Consider the following 13,398-nt stretch of genomic DNA (forward strand, 5'->3'; position numbering starts at 1 on the left):
CTTTGGATCTGTGCAATGAATTAATTGCACTCACTGTACTGCTACAGTTGGTGCAGGGTGCCATCTCAGTTGCGGGTGCGTATGTGGTACTCCTGCGCACAGGCACTGTCAGACCAATCTGTATTGGCCTGTTTGATATTTCTAACTGATAGCCACTGCATATGTCGTTTTAGTAGTGGCAACAATGTCCGCTGATAGAAATCTACATTTCAACTAAACATCGATCGACAAATTTCTGATAAAACTTTTGCCGACATTGTCAGTGTGCGTGCGTATATAAATAAATGAGGTATGTACGAGTATATAAATTTGTAACACAAATGGAAATTTATACCGAGCTCGGTAAAGAATCATTTCGGTATGTATTCGGGAATACATACTTAGCGAGTACTTTATTTGTATCAAACTGCCTGAACACCAAATAACAAATGACATGCTAATGAGGTGAGAAGAAGGAGAAAATGGCAAAGAAGCTCTACAGCTAATTTATTGGGTTGGGGAATAAGTTCAACGCGTTTTTATATTTTCTTTTATTTTTCAACGATTTGTTTGCTGTTTGGCAAAAGATAAGTATTCATTAGATAGAACTCTTTCTGCTCTACAAAACTATGTTAATTGTATTTTTGAGTTATTTAATTTTTTGTTAGTTTTGAGGCTTAGAAATGGAATACGTAGGAGGCAAAAATCAACATTTTCGGCACCTGCTCTTCTTTGCTTTTCATCGAGGTCAAAAAGCTGCCGAAGCAGCCCGGGACAATTGTGGCATGTATGGAGAAGGTGTCATAGGCGAGTCTACAGCACGGAAATGGGTTCAAAAATGGCGACTTTGACGTCCATGGCACGTCCTGCAGCGGAAGGACTTCTGAATTCGATGAAGAACGTCTCTAATCACTTTTGAAGGAGAACGGTCGCCAAACCAGTCGTGAATTGACGGAAAAATGAGCTGCGATCATAAAAAGATTCTCAATCACCTTCATTCAATGGGATTTACCGAAAAATTGGGAGCCTGTGTGCTTCACGAGCTCAACAAAAAAACAAAGAAAGTCGCCTTCAAATTTCAAGAAATGGTGTCTATACATCAAAATGAAGCAAACAAAGGAGTGGGTGGCCCCAGGATAGACGCCAAAACCAAGAGTCAAGCCGGATCTTCATGCAAAGAAGTACATGAAATGTGTTTGGTGGGACAGGGAGGGCATGGTGCACTGCAACATGCTCGGAAAGAATGCCACCGTTAAAAAGGAGCTCTACATTGCCCAGCTACACCACGCGAATGAGGCTGTTCGACTGAAAATACCTGATCGACATGGTCAAACCATACTCCTTCACGACAACGCTAGGCCCCATGTTGTACAAGTAGTCAAAGCCGCACTCCAAGAGCTCGAATGAGAGGTCCTTCAGCATCCGCCTTATTCTACGGACCTTGCACCGACACATTACCATCTTTTCCGATCCCTGCCAAGCCATATGAAAGGCGTTACCTTCGATAATAAAGAAGTCCTTAAAAACTGGCACAACAATTTCATTGACACAAGACCAGGCGATTTTTGGAGGAACGCCATCAACAAATTGGTCGAGAAGAGGTTGTAAACAGCAACGGCGAATATATCTATAATTGATTAACTTATTGATATAATTTTTGTTTTTTGTTTAAATAAAAGTATTCGGTAAAAACGCTACGAACTTATCCCTCAACCAAATAAATACGGTTTATGGGATTATTTATTTAAAATACTTAAATGTCAGCGAGATTTAGAGAGCGAGAAAGAGGGGCAACAAAATGTTCGTTCAGGCTTAGAATATTTACAAAGTTGGCTATTTTTTACATTACCGAACTTGTTCTGAAAATTAGCTGCAAGAAATATTTTTTTTTTATTTATTTATTTATTTAAAAGAGTAACAGTTATTAATAACTATTCCACTTACGAAATAAGCACTGGCTGCCAGGGCCTTCGGCTTATGGTATCTTAATTAGAGTAATAATATAGGTAAGTAACTAAACAAGAGGATGGGAGAGAGGAGTTGAGGGAGTTTTAAAAGATTAGTGGGTAGTGTGAGTTTGACCGGAGTATAATTTTATATATGTATGTATATCTAGTTTTCGCAAAGAGTTAAAGTTTTAATTTAGTTAGTTTAATAAATTTACAAATTAAATTAATGCTATTGTCATCTGTGTTGTGGAGTAGCTTCGAAAGTTCAAAGTTAGGGTGAATTGCATTTCTGGTGCATTTCAATCCTGGGCAGGTATCGAGGAGGTGTGAAGTCGTGTAGTCGTCTGAGTTGCAAAAAGGACAGGCTGGTTTGACTGTGCTGTTTAGTATGTGAACATGGGTGGCTATAGTGTGACCGATTCGAAGGCGTGTAAATATCTTGAGGTTCTTGGAAGGCATGTGTGTAGGATATATCGGCTTGATGCCAGTAGGGTTGAACTTCTTGTAGTGGTGTTGATAATTAAACCATTGGCTATTGTATGCATCCTGAAGAGGTTTTAGTGCAATTTTTCGAATATCTTTGGTAGTAAAATGTGCACTGATGTGAAGGGGTTCTTGGGCAGCTTCTTTGGCTCTAGTATCAGCGCATTCGTTGCCTTGTATTCCGGCATGACCCGGAACCCACATGATCCTTATGGAATTTTTATTTAATGCGATATTATTTCGGATTTCAGTGATTATTGGAGTTTCGTTAGAGTGGTTCAATATAGCGTCCATTACGGATTTACTATCGCTGCAAATAATGAATTTTCCGCCTTTGTTGGAGGTGTAAACTACCGCACAAATATTTTTTTTTTGCAATATATGTATTATTAGTTTATTCGAAAGTGCAAACATTCCCATTTTTTATGGGAAGTCCATTAATGGGACTACCTGGTCTGCTTCTTAGTAGCGCATCCTGTTTACCCATTTTTCCAAGGCCTTGGTGACGGCTGCTGCCTCTTTCTTACGAAAGGCTTATTCGATAATCGCTTCAAGGGCTGAACCGTTAATGAATTGTTTGCATAATATCGGTGCTTCACGGCACTTCACAAAGTAAGTCGCACGAAGTCAAATGGCAGCTCGGACATTGTCAGTTGATAACGCCGAAATGGCTGATAACACTTATGCTATATCGGGGTTTCAAAAGCTCGATTGTGGCATGGGGTACCATCTTTCAGAATCCAAATAATATCCAATTCCATGCCTTCAATTTCTGGCAAAAACAAATTTTTTCAGCGCTCTAAAATTCGTACCAAACTGTCACTGTCTGGAAATGCGTTGTATTCTCGACGGTCACGTGTGGGGTTTTCGATCCCCAGAATCAGCAGTCGATAAGAAATTACACTTCGTCAGAAAATATATGAAAATTTTTACTTATTTTCTTATGTTGACGAAAATGCATTACAATAGCACCATATAACTCTTGACATTGATATCGAATCTGTGTATCTCTAATCATGCCCGTCCTATTGAATATCGCGACACGTATTAAACGTAGAGAAAAATAATACTCAAGAGAAAGACTCTGCAAGAAAACGTTTTGCGACACCAGAAGGAATTTCATTGATCTTTAAAACTGATGGTTGCTCGATATTGATATCATTTCCCATAACTCCCCGATGATATCCCAAAAGCACGAAAAACAACATTAAGTCAAAAGCTCATTATATGTGTATACGAGGGGGGTTCAATAAGTACCCATGTTTGATGAAAGAGTGCGTTGCTGGTGTTAGCATCGTGTGCTGCCATCTATCAAACGACGACAAAACAAATTTATGACTGATTCATGGGCTAGTCTGGATTTGGCAGCAATTCCAGTAAGACGTGTTTCGTCAGATTTATTTACTTTTATCCGGATCTTACCGAACCGAAATGTCAAAACGGTTTGCCATTCTCAGCTGTGAAACCATAGTTATCGATATCGATAGTGCTAATGCAGCTGAAAAACACCCGATACATTTAAATAAATATATCATTGGCGCATGCATTCTTTAACTAGAGTCGACTCTCGTTAATTCGAAATTCGTGGGGCTCTTAAAATATAATATTACGGATTATCGAGTGTTTGAAATATTATATTAAGTGGTTTGCAAGTTTTTAGAGAAAATAAATAAAACTTCGAATTATCAAGTGTTTTTATTTAACTTCTAATGTTTTACATATTCATAATGTGAATTAATTAATATTTTATATGAGCTCATTTATACGGTTTTGCTTCGAAGGACATTGCTGCTACTCAGACTTTTCAATAATTTTTTGACGTGATAACGTCTTATAATTCGATTTAGCCGGCTGCACGCACGAAAAAATGTGTCGTTACCTTGCTCATTTGTCGTTACCTTGCTTATTTGCCGTTATCTTGCTCATTGTCGTTACCTTGAATGAACTGCAAGCGAAAGCGTGGAACGGACGACAAAGCAAACAAAGCAAACGAAAGGCAATGTTCGACATCTTGCTCTCTCCTATTTAAGTGAGCGTATATATGTATGTATATGCGCATATGTACATATATAAATTCACGTATTTGTATTTGCATATGCCTTCTTATTGATTATTATTAATTTCATTTACTTGAAGAATTTAAAATAAAACCAAGTTTGTTAATAATACCTGTTGTTTTAATGTTATTATTATTAATTTTTTTATTATATATGAAGGAAAAAATGTATGGTAATATTTACCACATACCTTATAAGATATGTTGTATACTAATATATGTATATAAACATGCATATAGTACATATACAATTTCGCGCAATTTTCAAAAAGAACAAATCTATATGTAAAGATGCATACAAATCATATCATCTATTCCGTACGCAAGCAAATGTAAGCTAACGTACATTGCTTGAACTGCAAGCGAGAGCGCGGAACGAACGACAAAGAGCTCAATCGGCCCCCGCGTTCGGCAACGTTCGACATCTGGCTCTGTCCTACTTGAGTGAGCATATATATGTATGTATATGCGCATATGTAGGTATATAAATTCACATACTTGTATTTGCATATGCCTTCTTCCTGTGTGCATGGACCATTTCTCTGTTGAGAATAGGACGATGATAGAAAAAGTAGGAAATGAAAGGGAGTGTTTCGAGTGTAAAGTGTCTTGAAAAAGGCAAATCGATGATGGTGCCTCTTAGTGTTGTTGACTTATTAACGTCTGATGCACAATCGAAATTGAACATATGTATCTTTCATGAATTTGATAAATGTTTCGTCATTTTTCACGTTTGTGTAAATGTAATTTGACCTATTCCATTGCAATTCCATTTACCTCCTCCTCTATATCCATACAAAATATCTATCAAACAAATAAAATTAAAATTTTGTTTTGAAAATTGCAACCATTCCATCAATATTTTCTTATGACGTTGTCACGTTAAACTATCGTCAGTCAATCGACTTTACAGACAACCTCTTTTTTAAGTAGAAAAAGTGCCTGATATGCTGTTTCATCAGTTTCATTTTGTAGACAAAAGCTTTGTAAGTTATCGAATGAGGCTCTTGCTACCTTAACTGACACCTCTGTTGTTGTTGTTGTTGTGGTAGCGGTAACTTTGCCCTCTTAGTGTAGTGTAATCGCCGGTCGTCTTCGTCTAACTCATCTAACTAGCTGTTTCGACAGGTTGGGTCCAGAGAGAGAGGGGTGCCAGGTGAGTGGGTTTGATGGGGCATGTGAAAAGGTGGTTAGTGTCGTGCGGGGTTCCTTCACATGCCGGACCTCTGCCAAAGGTTCTGATGTATCGTCTTCATCTTCACCGTTGCTCTTTTCATTCGTATCTGTCGCAGATAAAAATTTCGCCATCAGTTAGTGATCACGAGACAGTAATACCTTCATCCACTTGAACATAGTCAGAAAAACTCACATCGCTTTTCTTCTAACCTCCTTCCACTTCTTCAATTATTTTCTTCTTTTCAGCAATCGTCAAACATTTATACTTTTTAAGACTCATATTTAATACAAATTTTTAATCTGTATACCAACGAAACGATTCGTGGGGAAGCGTGCGTCAAAATGTGCCTATGTTTTATGCGTAACATGCGACCACGCACAGTAAGGCTGCAAACATAGTGCACGCTGAGACGAAGACGAAGATGAAGACGAAGCTGAAGAGAAATTGCTTGTGCAAGACGAATTGGTTGCGCTTTTGTTATGTTAGCCGCAATGGATTCCTCATCAGATGATGACCTGCTGATTGAGCAAAGCTTATATTTTAAATTAAAACGTATAAAAGTTAATAAAAAAATACACCCTATAAATTTGGGAAGAGAAGCATTTGGTGAATTCCATCATTTGTATGATGAGCTGCGCCACGATGAAAAGAAATTTGTGGAATATACCAGAATGACAATTAGCACATTTGATTATATTCTAATTAAAATTGAGCCACTTATTATTAAAAATTGGACTAATTTTAATAAAACGCCAATTATATGTGCTGAAAGGCTAATTGTGACGTTAAGGTAAAAAATAATTTAAAATATATTTAGTTTTATGCCTTTTATTGATTATTACTTCTCATTTAATTACTTATTTATCGACTGTCTTAACTTAATTAACGTGCCAAAGCATAGACAGAACAAACAAACAAAAACCACGGAAACTAGCAAGCGATTCGTCTTCAAATTCAGTACAGCAGCGTTTGAAGCTGATTGCTTGCGTTTCGTCTTCATCTTCGTCTTCGTCACAGCGCGCACTGTGTTTGCAACCTAAAGGTATTTTCAGGGGAGTCCCAAAATTCAAAGTTCTTACTAACACACCAAGAAACTTTGCAAATTTGGGTTGTCGAGTGTTTGACTTTATGAGTTGGAATTACCGAATGCGTAAAAATGTATGGACATAATTTGAAATATAAAGAGATTTTGTAGGGGACTCGTGATAACTTTGAATTAATGAGAGGTTCGAAATATCGCAGGTTTGAATTAACGAGAATCGACTGTAGTTAACTCTAATAGAGTATGTACATTTGTACTGAAGAGAAAACACTCGTTTCTAATTGTATCGATTTTTTAATTCATTTCAATTGCAAGAAAACAAAAATTTAATTCATTTAATGAAATGCTTGAATAAAATAAACATTAAATTTAAGAGCTAATCTCATATTGTACTTATGTATATGTAGCTACTAGAAAAAGAAAAGCTTGCATACATATAAAGCAATTACTTTTCATCTTTCGACTTTCCTGCTTCAAGTGTCATTTGTACATAATCATTTATTTGTTTTAACTGTGTCCGGTACATTTCCATCCACAAAGCATATGCTGCTTCGTAGTTGCTGCCATAGGCATTACACTGCGACGAGTGCGTATCGTTTTGTGCTTTTCTGGCTTTTTGTGAATGCGTTTTTTTGCCACGACCCCTAGAATGCGTTGGCTTCATGCTTGCTTTCGCACTATTCTTTTCTTGTGATCTATTTTCCTCATTATCTTTGTTTGTTGCAGTTTCACTTTCCGTACTAACTGCGTTTGGTGTTTGTTCGCTACCATGTTCGCTGTCATTTCGTTCTTTGTCGTCGCTATCATCTAATTCGTCATTTTCATCTTCAGCTTCATCATTTTCTACTTCATCTTCCACATTAACCTCTTTATCGTCCTCTTCATCTTCCTCTTCTTCTCCAGATTCCTCATATGTTTCCGCATATGGAAATAACAATTCTGGATCAACTTCGTAACTTGAAGCTGTTTCAGTGTCTGGGGAAGAATAATACCCATTTTCAACATAGCGTTCTGGTTCCGTATCAGATGTCACAATTCCAGAAGAAACGCTAGTAGTATTGTGCTCATCAAAGCCACTACTACCTCCACGTTCTGAATTTGATCGCGAATTTAAAGAATCACTGCCACTAATAGAGGGAGAATGATCTTCGTCTTGGGAATGTACAATGGAATCGTTTAGAGCCGGAGAATTCGCAGGCGATGGTTGATGAGGCGGAATTTCAATCTACAAAAGTATAGCAATTCTTAATAAACGATTGATTTTTGCATTGCTTTTAAAGACTTACGTGTGCGCCAATATTGACTGATAAATTATGATATTGTTGAGAATTATACGGCATACCCATAAGCCGTTGACAAGCGGGGATAACGTCAGGTATTGCATTGTTCGTTTGATTATGAGCTGGTGAGGTAAAATGCTTTACTTTAGAAACTTCTAAGCTGTCAGATATAGATCGTGAATTTTTCAAATCACTAGTTGTCGTAGTATTGACGAATTCTTCAATAGAATCCTGTACTTTTGAAGGAGTTGCAACCGATAATATAAAAGTTCCTTCATCAATTTTGTTGGAACCAGTTTCTTGACTCAAACTACTAGAGTTTTCCTCGGTATTAAAATTAGCGTAGTCGGAGTATATATCATGTTTATTTTCGACTAACTTAGTTGGAACTGGCTGGTCGATAAGCATAGATTTGTAAGTAGCTATTTTGTGGGATATAACCGGTATTTCCATATTTTTCTCTTCAGTCTGCAGAAAATGGTACGTTGAAAAATATCAACTGAAAATAAGTCTACGAATTAAACTTACCTCTTTCAAGGAACTATTTGAATTGGTAAGAACTGTTCTCTTGTAGTCGTCAAACAAATCTAATGGGGGCTTCTTTTTAGTTTCACCTTCCTTAGCGTCCATTTTGCTCTCGCTGCTGTTCGGATCGACAAGGAATTCAAATAACGTAGGAATTGCGGCTTTTTGCATTAGCACAGATTGGTATCGAGATATATCTTGCTGGCTACTACGAAGACTGTCTGCGGCAATACTACTAGCATCATCAATAGTATTTGAAGACGGCAGTTGCTGTGAAGAGCCCTGTCGTGAATCTAAGGTTAACTTATGTGAAGGAGAGAGTGCTTGCTGATTATATTCCGGACGTTCTAATAAGTTTTCCTGTATATTTAGTGCACTATCTTTCGAGTCTACGCGAAAGGTATTTGTATCGATTGATGAGCTCGAGTTCAAAAAATTATCAGTTTGATTCTCTATATACTCTTGTGTATCGGAAAATGAACTACGATCCTGCGAAGCTAATGGTGCTAATGGCTCGCATCCAAATTGACCAAAGTGTTCTTTATCTTTTTCTAAATTTGTAAAGTCCCAAAAGTCCACTTCGCCCTCCTGAAATATTTGCTTCTGGGGGAATTTTAATACACTCATACCATTGCCAATTCGGGAAATAAGACGGGAAAGTATGCAACGTTCTTTCTCAGTAGCAACGAAATTAATAGCAATGCCATGTGAGCCAAAACGTCCGGCACGTCCAATACGATGCAAATAAGTAACCATATCTGTTGGCAATTCCAGATTGATAACCAAGTTCACATGCTCCGAGTCGACGCCGCGTGACATAAGATCAGTCGTAATTATAACTCTTGATTTGAATTCTCGAAATTTGTGAAACATTTCCAGCCGCGTTTTCTGGTCCTGTGCTCCAGAAATTAATTCACAAGGCCAACCCTCTTTTTCCAAATAATTGCAATAAGAATTAGCTCGTGACTGTGAGCCAGCAAATATCAAACATTGTTTGAATGCTATGCGTCCAAATATAAATCGAAGACCTTCTAGCTTTGATTGCATTTCAAGTATGCTCGTTTTTTGATCAGGAAGTTCATAGACAAATTGTTTTATTCCAATCAGCAGAGTAGCTCTTTCCTCGGTGGAAATCAATAGGGGATTGCGCATTATCTTGGCCAACTCGACGTCTAAACCATCACAGAATGTAGCGCTGCAAGCTACGGTCTGTCGCTTTGCCGGCAGAGCATTTTGAATACGTCGCAGATCTTGCCTAAAAGATTGAGTATACATTTTATCAGCTTCATCCAGCACCAACAAACGCATCTTTGAGGTATTAAGAACATTATTTTGGATCAAATGTAGCAACCGGCCTGGAGTGCCCACAACTGCTTTAGCACCTTGCAACCGCTTTCTATCCTCAGCTACATCTAAACCACCGATGACACTGACAGCTCGGAACCCATTACAGCAACTGCCAATTTGATTCAGTACCATTTCGATTTGAACGGCTATTTCACGTGTTGGTGCCACAATCAAAGATTGTGGTTCTGACAAATCCGCTCGATAAGCTTCCAGAATTATCACGCAAAATATAAGCGTTTTCCCTGTTCCGGACTTCGACTGTATAAGTAAATCTAGCAAAGAGCGAATATGAATTCATTATATTCAATCAGGCAATTTTTATTTACCTTGTCCAGATTTTCCCATCGGAATTGACATAGCTTGAATAGCTGTAGGATATATAAATCCCGTTTTCTGCAAGCCCTTGCGTATCGATTCTGATAAAAGCATTTTACTAAAGGGTGATAATTCTTTAAGTTTTATGTCCTCTGTTCGTTCTTTGCCGTCCAGGCTGTGCGCAACACATTCTCCTTCCATATTTTTTACCTCACACAAGTTTTCACTTTATTTGAGAATGCTGACAAATAAAACCCGGCTACTAATTTACAAGTCAACCCAACATTTAGATGTGCCTTGCGCCAAACATTGCAAATAAAATCAGCTGTTCACTGCCTTGCATTTTGATACTACAGTTTACATAGGCATTGCCATCTAATAATTTTTTTTTTGAACTTGTTCTGTAACAACTACCGCTCTGTTTAGCTGGCATTAGGTTAGTTCAAATGGTACAAAAAAAATTGTAAATTACCATCGTGTCATTTGGTTATTTATCCTACCGTTTTGATTGCTTATCTATGGAATGCAGTATGTTTTTGCTAAAAGTTTAATTCAATTCCGTAATACGAGTAAGTAAAAGATCGGTTACCACGAAATCAAAAGTGTTTAGATAATACTTGCGATACACCATTATTATTAAAAGTGAGAGAACAGATGCGGTTGCTCAGCAGAAGAATTGAAGATAATTTTAATAAAATCCTTTAATACGTTTTCTACTTTATTATTATGCGGTTTGCAGCAGCTGATCTATATAGGTAAAATAATTAAATCGTCTAACATAAATTAAATTATAAAGTGAATTCGGCCCAAGTTTTCTCTTATTAAAAACAAATTAAATTTCTACTGTGTACCCTCAGAAACAAATACAAGGGCCTAAAGTTTTATAGAGGTGATTTTCGTGATTGGTGTTTTCATGGTACATATATACTCAGAAAGTTGTCATTCCCTGCCGAGGAGCAATCGCTATTACAAAAAAATTATTTCTATACGTTCATGTTTCATTTGTCCAGTGGGTCTCGAAACTGTCCTGAACAGCAATGTATGTAAGTGCAAGTAAACTTAAGTATGCATTTAAAAGTGAGACAACCAAAGAACGCATACATCAAAGAAGTTACGTTCGTGATCGTTCCTCGAACAGAAATCGCCGCCGACATTTAACATACTAAAAGCTAAATATTCTTTGACATAACTTCTCAAATAAATATTTGTTTTTTATAAAACCCATTCTGGGTAGTCAACTTTTTTATGATACGGCTATCTTTAGTCGGATAAAATTACATAAAACATAAGTTAAGCTAAAATATATGCCGATGACAAAATCATAATAAAATTAGTACTTGATTTCCAAGAAAATTTATATAAGAAGAATATCATTGTGCATCTCAATAATGGCAGAAGTCGAGGAGTGGCGTCACAGGAATGCAGGAATGAAGCATTTAAACAAACAAAAAGTAAATTGCACAACTGTGACGTCACAAGCTCATTGATTCTATCAAATTAACTCAAAACTAATATTTATATTAGTAGAAGATAAATGACACCTTTGTATTCCGTACAACGTGAGTGATTAAGCTTTTTTTGATCTCACATATACTTGTTATATTCATTATTATTACAAATGTTTGCGAACAAAGTCTGTAGCTTTTTATTGATCTGGCAACTATGGCAATGATTAAAACATTATATTACATTTTTTGCTAAAAACGCAAGTATTTTAAAGAAATATTAAGTTTGTTCGGATATAAAGGCTTATCAACAGTACCAATTTATAACAACGTTATGGGGGATATACAAACTCTTGTTGATATGGGATTTGCTAAGGAAAAGGCGTAAGTATGCTTTAAAATAGGTCCGGCTTTGTCATGCAACATTATATACATAAAGTTCTTTTAATTTGCCTAAATTTTTCGCCACAGGGAATATGCCATGAAAGTGACTAATAACAAGGGTGTGGAGCCGGCTATGGAATGGTTGTTGGCTCATGCTGATGAAGATATTCCAGTAGAGCCAGCCGCGGCAGTCACAGCAGTCGCGGTTGACAACAGTGGTGCCGTGGGTGATAATGTTGATCCCTCCACATCGGCTGGAGCTGAAGCGAAGTCGTTAAAATGTGACGATTGTGGAAAACTATGCAAAGATCAAACAGAAGTAGAATTTCATGCGGCTAAGACAGGACATAGTAATTTCTCAGAATCGACAGAAGAGAAAAAGCCACTTACTGAAGAGGAGAAGAAAGCCCAACTCGCTTTGATTGAGGAAAAGTTAAAGCAAAAGCGGCGAGAACGTGAAGAACGCGAAAAAGCCGATGCATTGGAGCGAGAGAAAAATCGCATAAAATCAGGAAAGGATATGACCGAAGCACGGAAACGTATGGAAGAGCTAGAAATGAAGAAAATTGTGGATCAACGTAAGCGCGAGAAAGCTGAGGAGAAAGCAGCAAGGGAACGAGTTCGAGCTCAAATTGAGGCGGATAAAGCTGCTCGTAAAGCAAGGTATTTTATTCAAGCGCACATACATATATTCCAAAATCATACAACTAATATATGCCTATTTAAATTTAGGGAGCAAAATCAAACTGAACAACCTTCACCGGCTACTTCCCCCACTCTGCCGGCTGCGACATCAACAACCACTGCCCGATCAGCGCCAAAAGATTACACTCAAACTCGCATACAAGTTCGTTTGCGAGATGGTTCCACACTTACTGAAACATTCAACGTGAAAGAACAGTTGTCCGCCGTACGCGTTTTTATCCAGTTGAAAACCGGCGAAGAAACACCTTTTAATTTAATGACGACATTTCCACGAAAGGTCTTCACAGGCGAAGATTTCGAAAAACCTCTAGATGTTCTCGGTTTGGTGCCGTCTGCTGTGCTCATTATGACCAAATAAAGCTATCTCTTGGTATGGGAAATTCATAAATCTTCACTTGGGTGTGAGTCGACATAAATTTACTGCTGTAATTCATGTAGCGTTTTATATTCAACTTATTGTAGAATTAGTGAGGCATGCTCAAATAAAAGAGCCAGTATAATTATAAAACAACACACAGGTGACTTATCTATGGAAACATAGGCATATGGTGAATTATCGCATATACATATATACGACGTCATACATACCATTGTAATTGCCTGCTTTATATTCCTTTAATTAAAAGAAGAAAAAATTAAAAATTTATCTAAGTGCCAAAAGAATATTGGACATTTTGCTTCTGTTTACCATAAAATGTCTTAGCTCAAGTG

General features: G+C 37.3%; 2 protein-coding genes across 2 annotated transcripts; one reads left to right on the forward strand and one right to left on the reverse strand.

The window, feature by feature from the left end:
* Positions 1–6,960: 6,960 nt before the first annotated feature.
* Positions 6,961–10,472, reverse strand: LOC129241579 (probable ATP-dependent RNA helicase DDX20). The gene is made up of 4 exons (XM_054877987.1): positions 10,165–10,472; positions 8,495–10,110; positions 7,973–8,434; positions 6,961–7,911 (listed from the first exon to the last, which is right to left on the reverse strand). Exons 1-4 carry the CDS (start codon positions 10,352–10,354, stop codon positions 7,132–7,134), a joined length of 3,048 nt encoding a protein of 1,015 aa, XP_054733962.1. The 5' UTR covers positions 10,355–10,472; the 3' UTR covers positions 6,961–7,131.
* Positions 10,473–11,824: 1,352 nt separating this feature from the next.
* On the forward strand, positions 11,825–13,350 carry LOC129240258 (UBX domain-containing protein 1). Its single transcript, XM_054875943.1, has 3 exons — positions 11,825–11,982; positions 12,070–12,645; positions 12,715–13,350. The coding sequence occupies exons 1-3, from the start codon at positions 11,933–11,935 to the stop codon at positions 13,043–13,045; spliced, it is 957 nt and encodes a 318-aa protein (XP_054731918.1). The 5' UTR covers positions 11,825–11,932; the 3' UTR covers positions 13,046–13,350.
* Positions 13,351–13,398: the final 48 nt, after the last annotated feature.

The sequence above is a fragment of the Anastrepha obliqua genome, chromosome 3, assembly GCF_027943255.1.
Source record: "Anastrepha obliqua isolate idAnaObli1 chromosome 3, idAnaObli1_1.0, whole genome shotgun sequence".
NCBI classification, from domain to species: domain Eukaryota; kingdom Metazoa; phylum Arthropoda; class Insecta; order Diptera; family Tephritidae; genus Anastrepha; species Anastrepha obliqua.

Coding starts and splice junctions, on each gene's coding strand:
- LOC129240258 (XM_054875943.1), top strand. CDS start 11,933: ATGGGGGATATACAAACTCTTGTTGATATGGGATTTGCTAAGGAAAAG. Junction 11,983..12,069: donor GGATTTGCTAAGGAAAAGGC/GTAAGTATGCTT, acceptor TTTTCGCCACAG/GGAATATGCCATGAAAGTGA. Junction 12,646..12,714: donor AAAGCTGCTCGTAAAGCAAG/GTATTTTATTCA, acceptor ATTTAAATTTAG/GGAGCAAAATCAAACTGAAC.
- LOC129241579 (XM_054877987.1), bottom strand. CDS start 10,354: ATGGAAGGAGAATGTGTTGCGCACAGCCTGGACGGCAAAGAACGAACA. Junction 10,111..10,164: donor GATGGGAAAATCTGGACAAG/GTAAATAAAAAT, acceptor GCTCTTTGCTAG/ATTTACTTATACAGTCGAAG. Junction 7,912..7,972: donor CAGTCAATATTGGCGCACAC/GTAAGTCTTTAA, acceptor ATACTTTTGTAG/ATTGAAATTCCGCCTCATCA.